General features: G+C 45.6%; 1 protein-coding gene across 11 annotated transcripts in view; it reads right to left on the minus strand.

The window, feature by feature from the left end:
• LOC103576251 (twitchin) overlaps window positions 1-20,040 on the minus strand; it is a 59,290-nt gene that overhangs the window by 3,442 nt on the left and 35,808 nt on the right. For all 11 annotated transcript variants that reach the window (XM_053737527.1, XM_053737535.1, XM_053737532.1 and 8 more), the window contains 7 exons: window positions 17,061-20,033; window positions 12,852-16,979; window positions 12,460-12,762; window positions 12,101-12,382; window positions 11,403-11,702; window positions 11,027-11,329; window positions 76-10,944 (listed from right to left, as the gene is read on the minus strand). In XM_053737527.1, the coding sequence (XP_053593502.1) occupies window positions 76-10,944; window positions 11,027-11,329; window positions 11,403-11,702; window positions 12,101-12,382; window positions 12,460-12,762; window positions 12,852-16,979; window positions 17,061-20,033 (19,158 nt within the window). The remainder of the gene's footprint in view (window positions 1-75; window positions 10,945-11,026; window positions 11,330-11,402; window positions 11,703-12,100; window positions 12,383-12,459; window positions 12,763-12,851; window positions 16,980-17,060; window positions 20,034-20,040) is intronic.

Consider the following 20,040-nt stretch of genomic DNA (forward strand, 5'->3'; position numbering starts at 1 on the left):
TTAATAAATTTATCCATTAATTAATTAATTAATTAGATAGAATAGATCGTAGTGTAGATAATGAAGTGAACTTACCGAAGGTCGAGTCGTAAATTTTGTATTTTTCAATAAGTAATTTCCTAAGCGATGAGTACTCAGCCAGCCGTCCAATTGGCAGAACATATTTCTCCCAGTCTTCATACTTAGCACGTAATCTATCACGGAACCGGATGTAACGACTGTTGGCGATTCTGCCAGTCAAATCACTGTGGTCACCAGTCAACCAGGGGTGCAAAAGACACTCGTGTGCAGTCATACGTTTTTCTTTATTCTTAATCAGTAGTCTACGGATAAAGTCTTTGCCCTCATCGGACACGTGTCTGAATGCCTCTTCGTCAAAGTCCCAGTCGCATGCCTTTACATTCTTCAGTGTTTCTATGTCGTTGTCTCCAGCGAATGGCGACAGACCGCTGAGTAACACGTAAGCAAGGACACCACAAGCCCACATGTCTGTGTAGAAACCGACGGGTTCGCGTTCGACGATTTCGGGCGCCGCGAATTCGGCAGTTCCTGTGCTGATCTTGACAACTTCATTGGGATCTAATTTGGTGGCCAAGCCAAAGTCAATAAGCTTAACATTTGTACTGTTTCTCATTTGACACATGATATTTTCTGGCTTGATGTCTAAATGGATGATATTCTTCTCGTGCATGTGTTTAATTCCCTCGCAAATCTGTCTCATGTAATTTATAACTTCAGCTTCAGACATTGTGTAGCCTTCGGCAGTTATTCGCTCGAATAATTCTCCGCCCGACAAAAATTCAAAGATCAGTATCATTTCATCGTCATCTTCAAATGCATCGTGTAAGTTTATTAATTTGGGATGATGTAATTGGTTCATAATGTCTATTTCCTTTCTGATCAATTCCTTCTCCATAATGTGGGATACGGGAATAAATTTAGCGGCAAATATGTTGCCGGTGGCTCGTTCGCGGCAACGATGAACGACACCGAAAGCACCGGTACCGATTTCTTCTAGTATGTCGTACTTGTCGTAGACTGACATTGTCTTTATTTCCACAGGCTGGGGTACGTATTTGCTGTAGACGTCAAAGACGTATTGATCATAGTCGCGTACTTTTTCGTCACTGCTGCCGCGGATCTTTTTGCCAGTTTCGTCGTAACGTACTTCCCGTTTCTGGGGTGGTTTTGCCTTTGCGCCTTTCGTAGTGATCAGAGGCGTCACCTCACTTGGGTCTGATCGTCCGTAGACGTTCTCCGCGCATACGCGGAAGTCATACTGGTGACCAGGGCTTAGATCTTGTACTGCGAAGCTGGTGAATCGCGTCATGCCACAACGAATCCAGCTGGTCATCGGAGCTTCACGTTTTTCAATAACGTAGTTCGTAATGTTGCTGCCGCCGTCCCATATCGGGGGCTTCCATGTCAGTGCAAGTGAATCGTGGCCGATATTGTCAATAACTGGGAATCGTGGTGGGTCAGGACGGTCACTGATTTGAATTTTAATTATAGCTGAGTCTTGTCCTAGTTCATTTTCAGCCGTAATACGGTACGGGCCTGAATCAATGCGATTACCGTCTCTGATAGTCAAGATTGCATGACGTTCTTTCAGTTCCACGTGATAGTGACCACCTGACTCGATAGTCTCACCTTCGCGTATCCAAGTGATCTTGGGCTTGGGGAATCCAGTGAATGGAATTTTTATTACGACATTCACGCCCTTGTCGAAGAACGCAGTGTCACGGAATCGCGGAGGAACATTAAGTTTTGGTGGTGTCATGATAAATAGTTCGCCTTTAGTCGATTTGTGACCGCCTTTGTTGGATGCACGGCAGATGTACTCGTCTGCGTCCTCACCAAAGACATCTTGGATCACCAGAGTATGGCAGTCGCTTTCAGAGTATATCTGGTAACGGCTGCTGTTCTGAAGCTCACGAGCTCCCTTGTACCAAGTGATATTAGGCGCGGGTGTACCTGAGATAATGCACTTGAATGTTGCATTGGCATTCTGGGCGCAGTTGACGTTCTTCAGACCCTTAATTATCTCTGGAGGTTTAGCGACTTGCGGATCAACGATCTTTACTGAGGTAGAGGCAGTTGATTCTGTACTGAGTCCCGCTTGATTTTGTGCAAACACACGGAATTCGTACTGACGACCTTCGATTAAATTGCTGACGTTTATCTGAGTCGTAGGGCAAATGAGTATGTTGACACGTTGCCAAGCCATTGTTCCTGATTCGCGTTTGTCGATCCAGTAGCCTTGAATTCTAGCGCCTCCATCAGTCTCCGGTTTAGTCCAAGACAAGTTGACAAAGTCGCCTCCAATCTCCAAGACTTTGGGTGTTCCGGGAGGTCCTGGGCGATCGAATAGTGCCTTGGCTTTGACGGGATTTGTACCTTCCAAAGCTGGACCCATTCCGTTGTCATTGACAGCCATCACGCGGAACATGTACTCGTGACTTTCTGTGAGTCCTTGGACAGTGAACGTGGTGTCTTTCACACTACTGCAGATGGTTAACCAGTGTCCTTGTGTAACATCACGTCGTTCTACGACGTAGTGAGTTACACGAAGACCACCGTCTGTCTTGGGCGGATGCCAAGCGAGTGTACATGTGTGCTTATCAATGTCAGAAGCTTCAAGTGGTCCTACTGGTGGTCCAGGTGGTCCAGTGACGTGGGCAGTAAATGACCCACTTACACTGCCGCTGTCATTGCTGATAGACAGCTCATAGACACCTTCATCTTCACGATTTATATCTTTGATGAAAATAATCAAGTACTCGTCAAAGATTGTGTATTTGATGTGCGGTGATTCGATTACTCTGGATCCATCCTTCTTCAGCATCACGTCCATTGGCTGATCACCGCTGTAGAAGATCTTGATCTTCGTGTTGTCTTTCTCTGGCAGATAAAGCGCACTCGGCATACGTTCTATCTTCGGTGGCGTTCCAATCTTCAGTCTCATTGTCGTTGTAGCAATTCCCAATGGATTAGCAGCTTGACAACTGTAGTCACCGCTGTCAGCTTCCCATACTTCTGATATGACCAGTCTAAATAGACCGTCATCACGTGTTTCGGATCTAAATCGTCCGCCCATTGTGATTTCACGTCCATTGCGCAGCCATCTAGGAGTCGGCATTGGTTTACCAGTTGCCTCGCACTCCAAGACATAGGTCTTGCCCAGTGGAACACCTTGGCTGATTGGCAGTGGTTTGGTGAACTCGGGTTTCTCGCCACCTTCAACTTCACAGACTTTAACGGGTGTCGTGCATGAGCTTGGCTCTGATCTGCCAGCAGCATTGACAGCAAACACACGGAATTCATAGTCACCTCTTTCGATCAAATGCATCACCGTGTAATCTAAGTCTACTACGTTGTAATCATTGCACTTCAACCATATCGCCGATCCAATTTCACGTTTCTCAATAACATAACCAGTGATTCGGCTTCCACCGTCTGATGTTGGCGCTTCCCAACGTAAGTCGACGTAGTTCTTGCCAACTTTGATAACCTGAGGAGTACCAGGTGGTGAGGGTACGTTGAATTTGCTGCGTAATTTAAATTGTATGGATGGTGGACTGGGTTTGCTGAGTCCAGCGGCATTTTGTGCCCGAACACGGAATTCATATTCTTGACCACGGGCCAATCCGTAGCAAATGTATTGGGTGTCTTTGACGAGATAGTCATTGGCTATGCGCCAGTGGCTGCCGTCTGTTGGATCGCGATATTCAACTTTGTAGCCCTGGATGCGTGATCCACCGTCTGAGACTGGTTTGTCCCATGATATTGTGATGCTGTCAGTGTCCCAGTCGATGACACGTGGTTGACCTGGAGGCTCGGGTACGTTGAATTGGAATTTAGCCATAATCGGTTCATCACCAACAAGGGGCTCTGATACTCCGTACTGATTTTCAGCACGCACCCGGAAATTGAATTTCTTGTTGGGTTCAAGACCCATCACTTCGTAGTGGGTGTTACGTACGAAGCTGCTCAATTTTACCCAGTAACCGCCAGGGTCCAATTTTTCAACAACGTAGTTGGTAACTGGTGAACCGCCATCATCGAACGGTGGTTTCCATGACAATGTGCATGTCTCGGGAGTGATATCAGAGACATCGAGTGGTCCAAGAGGATGAGATGGTTTGTCAACAACCAGAACTCTGCATGAAGCTGAGTCTGTTCCAATGATATTGGAGAGTTGAATGGTGTAGCAGCCGGTGTCACTTCTCTTAGCCTTGCGGTTGATGAATTGCGAGGCAATGTCAGTGGTCTCGAACTTGATTCTGTCATCTTGAAGGACTTCTTCGCCATTGATTGACCAGTTGGGTTTAGGTCTTGGATTGGCAGTGTAGGGAACTGTGATAGTGAAATGTTCTCCTGCAATTACCGTCATATCACGAATGCTCAAGTCGCTGGTAATCTTCGGGGCGAATTGTGGGGCTGCTGCACGAATCGCGTCTGAGCTCATGCTCCATGGGCCTTGACCAGCAGCATTGACTGCCGCTACGCGGAACTCGTAGTCGTGATTCTCAATAAGTCCGCCTACTTTGTACGTTGTGTCGGGGATACGTGCTGGTGTTGCTTTGATCCATTTGTCTTCACTCAGCAAACGTTTTTCAATAATGTAACCGGTGATCGGTGATCCTCCATCGCTGCGTGGACGTGACCATGTGATAGTAATACTGTCTTCAGTTGTCTCAACACCTTGAGGAACACCCGGTGCGCTCGGTGGATCAAATGGATAACGTGCTTTGATAGGTTCTTTTGTTTCAACAGGATCTGAAGTGCCGTACTGATTTTCTGCCATCACACGGAACTCGTACTCTTGACCGATATTGAGATTACGCACACGAACAAATGGCGCAGTAACGTAGCCACTGATTTTCGTCCATGTCTGAGCTTTACCTTCGCGTTTCTCAATAACGTAGTTCGTGATATCAGCACCGCCGTTGTCCTTAGGCGGGTTCCAGTACAGTGTGAGTGCATCACCGGCAAATTCATCGGCTCGTAGATTCTGTGGTGGACTTGGACGATCCAAAACTCGAACGTTGACAGTTGCTGTGTCAAAACCAGATGAATTACGCAGCTGGAGACGATACTGTCCTCCGTCAGATCGTCGTGAATTTTTGACGACGATACTGGCATAGTCATCGCCGAGTTGTTGATGGACTCGTTTGTCTGTTTCATCTAACACGACATCATTGGCAAACCAGGCAGCTGTTGGTCTTGGGAAACCAACATATGGCACGTGGATACTGAAATCTTCTCCAGCGCGTACTGTAATGTCGCGTACGCCTCCCAAGTCCATGATCGGTTTGTTGGGCTGCTCTTCAATGGTAATGGGGTTGGTCGGACGACTCGGTTCACTCTTGCCAACATCATTCATAGCTATTACACGGAATTGATATTCATCACCGAGTCTTAGCTTGGGTACAGTGTAAATTAGTCCGGAAATAGGAGCTCCATTAACATCTGACCAGTCTGATTCGTCCTTCCTCTTGGATTGAATATAGTAGCCACGTATCTTAGCACCTCCGTCATTTCTTGGTGGCCGCCATGACAAAGTGACTGAGTCCTTGGTGACACGATCTGCGTTGGGCTGTTCTGGAGCATCAGGTCGTAAGCGTTGATGTCCAGCAACAATCGGTTCAGTTGCTCTGCTTGGATCACCTGGGCCTGCTTCATTGACAGCAATCACACGGAATTCATAGCGACCGCCTTCATGGAGATCTTGCACCGAGAATGTTGTATTAGGTGTCGCGTAATTATTGACCTTGAGCCATTCGCCTCCGCGTTCGCGTTTTTCTACATAGTAGCCAGTAATAGGCTTGCCACCAGTGTTTTCTGGTGGATTCCATGTGAGTGTACATGTGTTGGGAGTGTAACCAAGAATTTCTGGTTGACTTGGTGGTCCTGGAGGATCGAATGGACTCTTTGCTACCACGGGTTTGCCATCTAGTGGCTCTGAAACTCCGTAGAGGTTCTCAGCACGTACTCGGAATACGTAGCGACGGCCTTCCTGGAGACCACGTGCAGTAAAGTGACAAGTGGGACAGAAACCTGGTACTTGTCTCCAATTGTCCGAACCAAAGTCACAAATTTCAACGATGTAGTTGGTAATTTCTGCTCCACCGTTATCGTCAGGTGGACTCCATGACAGAGATACTGACTCGTGATTGGTTCCTGAGTATAGAAGTGGCCCTTTCGGAGGATCAGGTTTGTCTACGACAATCACTTGAATGTCAGCCATATCAGTACCGAATTCGTTTGTAGCTTCAACAGTATAGAATCCAGCGTCTTCGCGGGTTGATTTCTCAATAAGCAGAACAGTGTGTTCGCTCTTGGTTTGCGTGGATATACGCCAATTATCAGCAAGAGCCCCACCGTCTTTGTGCCATGAAACACGCGGAGGTGGTGCTCCAGAGATAGGAATATCAACGTGTATTGGTTCGCCGGCGCGTACACGAATCTTACGACCAAGAAGAGCATCAAGATGGAGCTTAGGTTTCTCTTTCATTGGTCGAGCAGCAAAGACATTAGATGCGTCACTTGGTTTTCCTGCTCCAGCAGCATTCACTGCTGATACACGGTACTCGTATTGATGATTTTCAGCTACATGTTCATCAAGATAGTCTGGTCCTTTTACTAGTTCTTTGTTTATTCTTATCCAGCGTCCGGTAGCACGGTCACGTCTTTCAATCTCGTAACCGAGGATAGATGATCCTCCGTTGCTAATTGGCGGTGTCCATTTAATATGGATGTGATCTTTGCTAGCGTCAAGGCACTCGGGCTTACCCGGTTGTCCAGGGACGACGAACTGATTCTTCGCCACAATAGCACGGTCTGTTTTCAGTGGATCTGAGCGACCTTGCAAGTTTTCAGCAGACACGCGGAACTCGTACTTGGAACCTTCCATCAAACGTGGAACTGTCGCGTGAGTCTGAGTTGGACTAACATGAGCAACTGCTGGTACCCAACCACCTCCATGAGTGAGATCACGTTTCTCAATAACGTATCCAGTGATTTCGCTGCCACCATTGTCTTTCGGTGGTTTCCAAGACAAAGTGACTGATTGGCTGGTTATTTCTTCATACTCTAGAGGACCTTCTGGAGGACCGGGACGGTCAAGGACAATTAGATTGAAGCTGCCTTCGTCTGTACCACTGTCATTCTTCAACGTCAGATGGTAGGGACCTGAATCAGCGCGTTGTGCGTTGACTGTGTGTACAATAGTATGATATCCAATTGAGGTAATTGTCGTTCGTTCATTTGTCTGAAGAGCTTTTTTGTTCAAAGTCCAAGTGACTTCAGGTGCTGGTTCGCCGACGAAATCAATGTCCACGTGGAAGACCAATCCAGCTTTAATACGGATGTCTTCCATTGGCGTCTTAATTTTCGGAGCAAGATGACGGCTCTTTGCAATTATTGCGTCGCTAGGTTCTGAGGGTTCTGATTGTCCTGCTGCATTGACAGCAATTACTCTAAATTCATACTCCATTCCTTCTGTAAGATCTGGAGCAGTTGCGCTGGTTTTATCATTGGGCACATGGACTGCATTGATCCAGTAAGGGCTGCCTTTCTCTTTCTTCTGGACAATGTAGCCAGTGATGGGCGATCCGCCGTTATTTTCAGGTGCCGGCCAGCTAAGATCCACGTGATCTTTATCCCAGTCGGTGATAACTGGTTTGCCAGGTGCATCAGGCTCATCAAATTCGTTCTTAGCAATAATACTGCGGGTCGTTTCAAGTGGATCTGATTCCCCGACATTGTTTACAGCCTTAACACGGAAGTAGTACTCTTTACGATGAGTCAGTCTGAAGACTTCATGGTTCAGAGTCATCGCCATACCTGCATCAGACCAGGTACCACGTGACACATCCATCTTCTCGACGATGTAATGGAGAATTGGGCTGCCGCCGTCATCGAGTGGTAGTTGCCAAGACAAATGACAGCTGTCTTTACATATATTACTGACAATCAATGGTTTCTCTGGTGGCGAAGGACGATCTAGTACCGTAACATGAGCACTTGCTGACATTTTTCCTACGTCATTTACTAAAGTCAGAGTGTAACGACCAGCATCAGCTCGTACTGAGAATGGGATTTCAAAGGTTGTGTTAGTTGTCGTGGTAAATATTTCATGACGAACATCTTGTTCAATGGGTTTGCCATTAAGAGTCCAGTAAGCAGTAGGTTTTGGTGCTGCCTCAATAGGAAGATCCCAGCAGATTTTCTGGCCAGCACGAACTGTTAAATCACGCATCAACATTTTATCGAATGTCGGTCTCTGGAAGCGCGGTTTGGTGATAACAGGCGCTGATGCTTCTGAAGGTTCACCTTGTCCGCCTTGATTGACTGCAATCACTCGGAATTCGTATTCTTGACCTTCAGTGAGATCTGGAACACGTGCGGTGCAGTCTTTGCCCGTTACTTCAATGGCTTTCTCCCACTGTCCAAACCGAGGACGTTTCTCAATAATGTAACCAGTAATTGGCGATCCGCCGTCTTTTTTCGGTGGCGTCCATTGAAGATCCACATGGTCTTTGTCCCAGTCTGTGGCCACTGGTTGTCCAGGTTTGTCGGGTTTGCCAAATGGATCTTTGGCTGTGATTTCATCGAGACCGGTCAGTGGTAAAGATTCACCAATCTTGTTGACCGCACGGACGCGGAAAGTGTACTGATGTCCTTCGATCAAATGGTCAACTTTCCAGGCACAAATCTCAGATTCGGCCACAGGCACCCATCGCATACTCTCCGAGTCCATTTTCTCGATGGTGTAGTGGAGGATTTCAGATCCACCGTCATCACGAGGTAGTCGCCAGCTGAGCGAGCAGCCATGTCTCGTGACGTTTTCAATTTTAAGAGGACCCTCTGGAGGTGACGGCACATCCATAACAATTACTTCCAATGTTGCGCTGTCTACTCCATTGACATTTTTGACTGTCAATGTGTATGTACCTGTGTCAGCGCGTCTTGCGTCCATGAAACGCACCTTTGTGTTGTAATCCGTGTTGGTAATTTTTATACGGTCGTCATTGGAGACTGTGTTGCCTTTCAAATTCCACTCTTTGGTTGGTGGCGGTTCGCCAATAACCGGTACATCAAAGTCAAAGAATGCTCCGGCCTTAACTTTAACATCCAGCATATATTTGCGGTCAATTCTAGGTGGCAAGTTCTTTGGTCTGGCAATGTGGGGACTTGTCGGGTCAGAAGCAACACCTGGCCCTCCCTTATTAACAGCTCGTATGCGAAACTCATATGGAGTACCTTCAATAAGATCAGGAACTCGTCCGCTAGTAACGTCACCTTCAACTTTAGCACATTCTTCCCAATTGGGATTGAATTTATCCTTCTTCTCGATGATGTAACCAGTGATCGGTGATCCACCGTCTTCAACTGGACGGCTCCAAGCCAACTCAACAAAGTCGCGATCGTAATCGACAATCTTGGGTGTTCCAGGTTTGCCCGGTTCGTCAAACGGATTCTTCGCCTCAATATTCTGTGTCATCGTCAACGGATCTGATTTACCTTGTTTATTAACTGCGCGTACTCGGAACTTGTATTTGTGTTTTGGTGTTAGTCCATCAACCTGTAAACTAGTTTCAGCTCCGTCAGTTTGACCTGCTGGAACCCATCTTCCAGTAGCGTCATCCATTTTTTCAACGACGTAGCACTCAATAGGCTGTCCACCATCGTCCTCCGGTGGATTCCACGTCAAAGTACATCCCTCAGCATGAATATCTGAGGCTCTGAGCGGTCCTTCTGGTGTTCCAGGTCTGTCCAGCACCGTTACCTTAACAGTAGCTGTGTCTTTGCCGCTGGTATTCTGAGCACTGATGGTATATCTGCCTGAATCAGCTCTCGTCGCCATTCGTACTCCCAAGTTAGTATTGTAGTCAACATTCTTAATCTTGATACGATCTGACGGGAATACTTCTCTATTATTCAGCAACCACGTGGTCGTTGGCGGCGGTTCGCCACTAACTTTAACATCGAAGCTAAAGTTCTGTCCTGCCTTAATTTTAATATCTTCAAGATTTGTGCGGTCAATCATCGGTGGTTGATTGCGTGGCTTGGCAATGATCGTAGGAGTTGCATTTGAAGGTTCACCAGGTCCTGCTGCATTGACAGCACGAACACGGAATTCGTACGGTTGTCCTTCAATCAAATCTGGTACTGTTGCGAAAGTCATCTCCGCAGGAACTTCCAAAGCCTTCTCCCAGTCACCATACTTATCTTTCTTCTCGATAACGTAACCAGTAATCGGTGACCCGCCATCTTCTAGCGGAGGTTTCCATTCCAGGTCCACGTGGTCTCGGTCCCAATCAGTGGCTTTAAGATCTCCTGGTTTTCCAGGCTCGTCAAATGGATTTTTGGCGATGATACTTTCTTCGGCGGTCAATGGCTCTGATTCACCTTCAGCATTGACAGCAGATACACGGAACTTGTATTCTTTGCCTGGAGTCAAACCAACAACATCTATAGAAGGTTCAGTTGAGCGTCCACAAGGTATCCAACAACCGGTATCCGGATCCATCTTCTCAACTTGATAGTACTCGACAGGTGTGCCGCCATCATCAAGTGGACGTTTCCATTTCAGTTTGCAGCCCTCTTTGTGCACGTCAGAGATTTCCAATGGACCTTCAGGCGCCGATGGCTTGTCAGTGACAACGACATTTATTGTCACGCTGTCTTTACCAGATGTATTTGTTGCCGTAACAACGTACTCGCCCGTATTACCGCGAGTTACTGGTCTAATGACTAATTTCGTACTGTAAGGAGGATTTTCAAGCGTGACGGTCTTTCCATTTACAATTGGTATTGATGAGCAACGCCAGTCTACGTGCGGTGCTGGTTCACCGATAATATTTGCGTCAAACTTGAGAGTTGAACCCGCAGATAGAGTCACGTCCCTCAGATGTCTTCGGTCGATCTTTGGTGCAACTATAAAAATATCATCAATAATTAATTTAAAAACGTTCATTTATTTTCTATGGATAATTTAAAAACTATCATTGATACTCACGGAATCGTGGCTTAGCAAGGAAGGTCTTGCTGACATCACCAGGTTCTGACTGTCCGGCTTTATTAACAGCAATCACACGGAACTGGTACTCATTGCCTTCAATAAGTCCCGTAAGATGGGCTTCAGTTACTGGCTCAGTCAATTCCAAAGCCTTTTCCCACATCGCGCTGTATTTGTCTTTCTTCTCGATAATATACCCAGTGATTGGTGAGCCTCCATTTGAGAAAGGCTCTCGCCAGGTCAAGTCAACCGTGTTTGCTGACCAATCCGTAGGCTCTGGAGCACCAGGTGCCGATGGTACAGCTGCAATCACAAAAAATAGTATTTTAAATTTTCTCACATGATTTTTTAAAAAAATTGAAGCAAATAGACTTACTGAATGGATCTTTGGCAATAATGGATCCATAAGTTTCCAGTGGCTCAGATTCTCCTTCAGAATTGATAGCTTTGACGCGGAATTTGTACTCATGACCCGGGGTCAAGCCATCAACCTTCATCTCAGTGCCGGCACATTTGCCAACTGGCAACCAAACGCCAGTTTCTGGGTCATATTTCTCCACAAGATATCCTTCGATCGGCTCTCCACCGTCGTCTTTTGGTTTTCTCCATTTCAAAGTGCAGCCGTCTTTGTGGATATCTGACACGTCGAGAGGTCCCTCGGGCTTCGCTGGTTTTGCTAAAAATCACAAAAATATTTTTATTCAAACAAATTTATCTCACGTATTTTTGAAAATTAGAGCCACTAGTTATTAAATTATCAAGAAAATTAATTAATTTGTTGAAACTTAAGATAAAACAGACCGAGTCCCAAATCTCTGGGCGCCATATGAAACGTCAAGAACTTTTCGCGATCAAACTCTTCAACAGTCTATTGATGATCGGGCAAAATCAATTGTTAATATCTCTAGCGTATGCACTTGAATTGATGCCGAAATTATCATTAGTTCGCAATAAATTAATTACGTAATCGCTTGTCCTTAACCCTCTTTAACTCTATTATTGTCCAAGTCATTATCAAATAAATAACAATAATAATTAATTATTAAATAAATAAATAAGTTAACTTTTACTCACAGACAACAGTGACCTCAACTTCAGCAGTGTCGCTACCAAACTGATTGACCGCCGTAATTTTATAAATTCCCGTGTCTTTGCGCTCTGCTTTGTCGTTGAAAAATTTAGTATTATTTGGCTCATTAACGACACGGCGGTGTGTCGTTATATGAATGTTCTTGTCATTGATAACCCAGGTGACTTCAGGAGCTGGCTCACCGATGACTTTAACGTCAAAGTGGAAGCGCTCGCCTTCGCGAATGTTAACATCGCGTAGATTACGTCTGTCAATTTTAGGTGGTACTGAAAAATATAAAAATTACCATTGATTATTTAATTAAAGAATGATTAAATTATTTTTAGCTAGAATAGTTAATTACCTCTGCGACTTTTAGCTACGACAGATTTACTTGCGTCGGAGGGTTCACCTGGTCCGGCAGCATTAATAGCTCTTACTCTGAATTCATATTCAACACCTTCATCAAGATTTTCCGCACGTCCTTTGCAGTCAGGACTGTTTGTTTCGCAAGCCTTCGTCCACTTGGGTGAGCCTTTCTCGCGTTTCTCGATCATGTAGCCAGTGATTGGAGATCCGCCGTCTTGTAACGGTGGAGTCCATCTGAGGTCAACGTGATCTTTGTCCCAGTCGGTGGCCTCTGGTCGACCTGGTGCACCTGGCTCGTCTATAGAAGTAATTAAAAATTAGGATTGATCAATTAACGTTACCTGGACTTGTAGATTAATGATAAAAAAAAATGTATTATCAAATTACCAAATGGATTTTTGGCCACGATGCTGTGGTCAGTTACCAATGGTTCCGACTCTCCTTCGGCATTGACCGCAGCCACACGGAATTTATACTCTTGCCCGGGAACCAAATTCTCAACTTCGAAATTATTATCTTTGGTACGGCCGACAGGAATCCATCTGCCGGTTTCCGTGTCCATTTTTTCCACAATGTAGTGCTCGATTGGAACACCACCGTCATCGAGCGGTGGATTCCACTTGAGTTTGCATCCTTCTTTGTGTATATCGCTGACTTTAAGTGGTCCCTCGGGTTTGGCGGGTTTGTCCAGCACCAAAATTTCGATGGAAGCCTCATCTTTGCCGGAGTCATTCTCCGCTTTGAGAGTCAGAGTTCCGCAGTTAGCTCTCGTAGCCGAGGACACTATAAATTTGGTGCGGTAGTCTTCAGTTTCAATTGTGACAGCGACCCCGTCTTCCTGACGGACTTTATTATGCCACCAGATTTTAGATGGCGGAGGTTCACCGGAAACTTTAACATCCAGTTTGATATGATTACCAGCTTTGATGGTAAGATCGCGGAGGTTGGTACGGTCGATTCGTGGCGCAGCAAATCGGTCCTTGGCTGTTAGAATATCGCTAGGATCACTCGGCTGGCTAACACCGCCTTTGTTAACAGCTTTAATTCGGAACTGGTACTTCTGTCCTTCGGTTAAATCTTCAACTGTTCCCTGAGTCTTATCACCAGGAACTTCAGTTGCTTTCTGCCACTTGCCATACATATCTTTCTTTTCGATAATGTATTTTTCAATAGGCGCTCCGCCATCGCGTTTAGGTGGCTTCCACTTGAGCACCACGTGCCGTTTGTCCCAATCCTTGAGCTCGGGTTTGCCTGGAGGATCAGGCTCTTTGAAGGGATTCTTAGCTGTAGTGGGAAGGTCGGTTTCCAAAGGCTCTGAGTCACCTTCAGCATTGACAGCTTTCACTCGGAACATGTAGTCTTTGCCTTCATTCAATCCGCCAATCTCAGCCTCAGGTGTTTTGCTCGTGGCACAGGGAACCCATCTTCCGGTGTCTACATCCATTCGTTCAACGATATAATGATCGATTGGTTCACCTCCGTCGTCGTCCGGTGGGTTCCATTTCAATTTACATCCTTCTGCAGTGACATCAGACACATCTAGTGGCCCTTTGGGTTTCGTTGGTTTACTCAGGACTATTAATTCTATATCAACTTTATCAGTTCCGCTGTCATTGACCGCTGTTACGGTGTAAGTTCCTGTGTCAGCTCTCTTAAGCTTATTAAGAATAAACAATGTATGATACTCTTCATTGTCGATCTTCAAACGATCCATAGGCTTTAGGATCGTGTCTTTGTACTGCCAGGTAACTTTTGGTGGCGGCTCGCCTTTGATATCAGCTTCAAGACGCAGCATTTGTCCAATGCGCAATGTCTTCTTTCCGAGATTCTTTCTATCAATTCGTGGAGCCAAGAATCTTGGTTTGGCCACAACACTCTTGGAGACATCACTGGGTTCACTGGGTCCAGCGCGATTGACTGCTACAACCCGGAATTCATACTCATGTCCCGGTTCGATTCCTTCAGTTACTTTGGCATTAGTTCTATCGCCCACGACCATCGCGGCATCCACCCACTGTCTTCCATCTTTGTCACGCATTTGCACGATATACTTTTCAATAACCGCTCCACCATCGTCTTCCGGGGGAGTCCAAGACAAATCAACGAAATCTCTGTCCCAGTCTTTGAGTTCGGGACGTCCTGGTTTACTGGGTTCATTGAATGGATTTTTAGCAATTATTGATTTATCTGCTTCTAATTCTTCAGAGTCTCCCTCTTTGTTAACCGCTTTCACACGGAACTTGTAAGGTTTACCCTCAAGTAATCCAGTAATATTGGCTTCAGGTTCAGTGGAACGAGCACAAGGAACCCATGCCCCTGACAGCGGATCGAGTTTTTCAATTTCATAGTACTCGATTGGACAACCGCCATCATCATCCGGTCGGTGCCACTTCAATTTGCAACCATGTTTAGTAACATCAGTAACACTGAGCGGCCCTTTGGGCTTCGTTGGTTTACCGACAACAGTAATTTCAATGTCTGCTTCGTCTTCACCTACTTCATTTGTCGCTCGGATCGTATATTTGCCAGTGTGCTTACGCTTGGCTTTCATTACAAAGAACTTGGTGTTGTAATCGATGTTGTCGATACGGTAAATATCATCTGTTTTCAATTGAGTATCTTTGAAGAACCAGTTTACTATTGGAGGAGGTTCGCCAATTATGTTGATATTTAAGCTGATAGTCAGCCCGACTTTAACTGTCATCGGTTGGAGACTGGTACGATCGATGTGCGGCTTCAACCATCGCGCTTTGGCAGTATGCGGATTGGTCGCTTCGCTGGGTTCACCAGGTCCTGCTTTGTTTACAGCACGCACTCGGAACTGATACTGATTACCCTCGACTAATCGCGGGACTATACCTTCACATTTAGGTCCAGAAGTTTCAACGACTTTGGTAAAACTCGTGTCGAATTTCTCTTTCATTTCGATAATGTAGCCAGTTATCGGAGCGCCGCCATCACGCATCGGTGGCTCCCATTTCAAGTTGACTGTGTTCTCGGACCAGTCAGTAATTTCTGGAAGACCAGGAGCACCTGGTGGATCGAATGGATTTTTGGCCACAATAGCGCCTTCTGAATTAAGTGGCTCTGATTCGCCCTCTTCGTTGACTGCTTTTACGCGAAACTCGTACTTGTGTCCAGGTTCCAATCCAGTTAGAACGTGCTCAGTTTTCTCAGGATCCACAACGCCAGCTGGGACCCATCTTCCGGACACCAGATCCATTTTCTCGACGATGTAACTCGATAGCGGTAGACCGCCATCATCTTTAGGCTTCTTCCACTTCAATTTGCAGCCTTCTTTGTGAACATCTACTACCTCTAGAGGTCCTTCTGGCTTGCCAGGTTTATCCAATATAATTATCTCCACTTCAGCTTCATCGCGGCCAGAATCATTGACAGCCGTGATAGTATATTTACCTGTATCTTTACGACTCGTGTGAGATAAATTGAGCTTAGTTAAGTAATCTTCATTCTCGATTTTCAAATCCGGGGTATTTTCGAGAACTAAACTGCCACGTGCCCAAGTTATTGTTGGAGGAGGTTCACCCTCAACATCAACTTCCAACTTTACATGTTGGCCAGCACGTACTTTGATCATTTGTAATTTGTCACGATTAATGTGAGGCTTGAGATAACGCGCTTTAGCGACATGAGGTTTCGTAGGATCACTGGGCTCTGAAGGACCGGCTTTGTTAACGGCACGTACACGGAACTGGTAAGTTGAACCTTTTTTCAATCCCGTAACACGACCTTTAGGCTCAGGTGAACGAGTCTCCGTAGCTTCTTCCCAGTGCGTTGAAAATTTCTCCTTCTTTTCAATGATGTATCCAGTAATAGGAGCGCCTCCATCGGTTTTGGGTGGCGCCCACTTCAAATCAACTCTATCGACATCCCAGTCTTCGAGTTCCGGGACTCCAGGTCTGCCAGCCAAATCAAATGGATTTTTAGCAACAATACCTCCGGATGTATTAAGAGGCTCAGATTCTCCTTCGTCATTGATAGCTTTCACGCGGAATTCATACTCGTGTCCCTCTGTCAGACCTTTAACGTCCATTTCCGTATCATTAGTCCGGCCTACTGGCACCCAGCGACCTGTTGTCTTGTCAAACTTCTCGACTTGGTATCCAGTGATCGGTTTTCCACCATCGTCTTCTGGTTTCTCCCACTTCAATTTACATCCATTCTTAGTGACATCCGACACTTTGAGTGGCCCTTTGGGTTGACCCGGTGCTGAAAGAACAGTCACTTCTACCTCGGCTTCATCTTCTCCCGAAGCATTGACTGCTTTAATTTTCCAAACCCCAGTATTTTTTCGTACAGAGTCATTGATGCTGAGCTTGGTATTATAGTCAACATTAACGATCTCGATATTTCCACCTGATTTCACCAGTTGATCCTTGTGGTACCAAGTTATTTCTGGTGGTGGTTCTCCACGGACATCAACATCATACTTTATTGCTTTGCCAGCTCTTACTACTATTGGCTTCAAGTTTGTACGGTCAATTTTCGGTTTCACTGAAAAGTAAATACAGTTAATTTTATTATCATCACTAAAACATCAAAAATATTTATTTTTAATTAATTATCAATACTTACATGCTTTGTGTTTGACCATTTGCATCTTAGAAGCATCAGAAGGCGGCGATTCACCAGCTTTATTAACGGCAATAACTCTAAACTGATACTCAGCACGATCTTTTAGACCCATAACACGCGCAGCCAATCCCTCACTAGCTGGGACTTCCATCGCCTTCTCCCAGTCTGGCTTGTACCTGTCTTTCTTCTCAATAATGTACTTTTCAATTGGAGATCCGCCATCGAAATCTGGTGCCGTCCACTTGATACTGACTGATTCATTGTCATAGTCCGTGATCAGCGGAGTGCCTGGAGCGTGTGGTTCGTCGAACGGATTCTTGGCCAATGTTGGTTTGTCACTCGTCAATGGTTCTGAATCACCTTCATCATTAACTGCTGTCACGCGGAACATATACTGACTACCAGGATTAAGTCCCGTGATATCAAACTCCATTTTGTCTGAATTTCCTGGTATTTTACCACAACGAACCCATTTTCCAGTTTTGGTATCCATTCGTTCGATTTCATACTCTTTTATCGGCACACCGCCGTCATCTTCCGGTTTCTGCCATTTTACTTTAGCGCTCGTGCTGGTCACATCTGATACCACAAGTGGACCACCAGGAGCATCAGGTTTACCCAAAACGGTCAGTTCAACAGTTTCCTCATCGCGTCCATTGATATTCTCAGCTACCAGAGTATACTTTCCGGTGTCTTTGCGTGTCGCGTTGACAATCGAAAAGTCTGTGTGATATTCGACATTGTCAATCTTAATGCGTTCTGTCGTAGTCAAAGGGATGTTGTCTCTCCATATCCAGTTGGTAGTTGGAGGAGGCTCGCCGATGACATCCACTGACCATTTGTGAGTACGTCCGGCTTTGATAACAACCGATTTCAAGTTTGTACGATCGATTCTCGGTTTCAAGTTTCTGTGCTTGCAGATATGGTTGTCAGTGGGTTCACTTGGTTGTGAAGAGCCAGCTTTGTTGACAGCACGTACTCTGAACTGATAGACCATCTTCTCTTTTAAGCCTTCGACTTTAGCTTCAGGTGTTGCGTCTGTGGTCTTCATGACTTCAGTCCAGTCAGGTGAGAATTTGTCTTTCATTTCAATAACGTAGTGAGTAATAGGCCGCCCACCATCTTTCTCAGGCTTAGCCCATCTCAATGACACACTCATGTTGTCATAGTCAAATATCTCAGGCTTTCCGGGTTTATCTGGCTCATCATATGGGTTCTTAGCTAAGATGGCTTCGTCAGTAACCAGTGGCTCAGATTCACCTTCTTTGTTGACAGCTTTCACCCGGAATTTGTACTTTTTATTGGGCGTAAGTCCTTGGAAGGTAAAACTGTCTTTGTCGGGACCGACTTCTCCAGCAGGGATCCATCTTCCGGTGTCCAAATCCATTTTTTCTAGTGTGTAACCGGTTATGTCAGTTCCTCCATCGTCTTGAGGCCGCTTCCATTTGACGGTGATGTGGTCAGAGCGGACTTCTTCAGTAACGAGTGGTCCCATTGGTGGTGTGGGTTTGTCTAGCACCACGACATCAGCTGTGCTTTCACACTCACCTGAGCCGTTGCTCAATACCAGTTTATATTTACCAGAATCAGCCCGAACAGTTTTACGTACTGTCAACACAGTATTTCGCTCATACTTATCAATAGTTATTCTTTCCGCAGAATCCTGAGCCAATTCCTTTGAGCCCAGGAACCAGTGGACCTCAGGATCCGGCTCGCCGCCATACTTAATATCGTATTTAATAACTTGTCCCTTTTTAACCACTAAGTTAGTTAACTGGTCGCCAATAATAAATGGTTTAACAAATCGGCACTTAGCTATTATGGGTTTCGTCGCGTCTGAAGGTTCACCCGGTCCAGCTTTATTGACCGCGCGAATTCTAAATTCATACTGCGTGCCTTCTTTTAGCCCATCAATGGTACCTGAAGTTACATCGCCGTCAATTTCTTTACCTTTTACCCACTCTTTGCCGAACTTTTCTTTGTATTCAATAATGTAACCAGTAATCGGAGCTCCTCCATCGCTTTCAGGTTTCGTCCATTTCAAGTCCGCGTGATCTACATCCCAGTCGACTACTTCGACATTGCCTGGCTTGCCAGGTTCGTCCCATGGATCTTTAGCTAACACCGGTTTGCCAAAGAGTGCTGGTTCACTCGTACCAATTTTGTTGACAGCGCGAATACGGAATTTGTATTCTTTCTTTACTTTAAGATCTTCGACCTTGTAGACACATTTCTCACCAGGCATTACCTCACCCACGCTGTCCCACTGGTTCTTCAAACTCATATCCAATCGTTCGACGACGTACTTGGTGATCGGCGAGCCTCCTTCGTCTTCAGAAGGTTTGAAAGACACGACACAAGAAGTAGCGAATACTTCAGACACGTCGACGTCTCGTGGAGGAGAAGGAACGTCTTGCATAACTATATTGACATCTTTAACTTCTTCACCCTGTCCATTGCTGATGTTGACCTGGTAAATCCCCGATTGATTACGCTGTGGTTTCTTTATCTTGTATGTTATTTTGTCTTCCCCTACAATGACTTCCACATCTTTTAGAGGCAGAGCTTTGCCGTCTTTCATAAGTTTAGCTTCAACAGGAGTCTGTTTAGTTCCGTCAATCTTGAAAGGAATAATGAAAACAATCGGCGCTGAACAAGGTCCTTCTACCTTGTCAGGAATCTCAGCGATCGGTTTACTCTCACCCTTACGAACTGTCAGTTTACAGCTGCTCGAAAGCTCACCGCTCTTGCAGGTGATTTCACCCTCGTCGGTCATTTCGGCTTTATTGAAGACCAATTGATGTTTACCGCCACCAAGATTCTTTATCTCGACACGGTCGTTCGTTTCGATCGGTTTTCCATTAAACAGCCACTCAGCTGAAGCCGTTTGGTCTTGGAGTTCAATGTCGAGGACACATTTCTCACGTTCGATAGCTGTTGTGTCTTTTAATTTCTTGTTGAAACTGTTCAAATCTAAATT

Source organism: Microplitis demolitor, chromosome 3 (assembly GCF_026212275.2).
Source record: "Microplitis demolitor isolate Queensland-Clemson2020A chromosome 3, iyMicDemo2.1a, whole genome shotgun sequence".
NCBI classification, from domain to species: Eukaryota; Metazoa; Arthropoda; class Insecta; order Hymenoptera; family Braconidae; genus Microplitis; species Microplitis demolitor.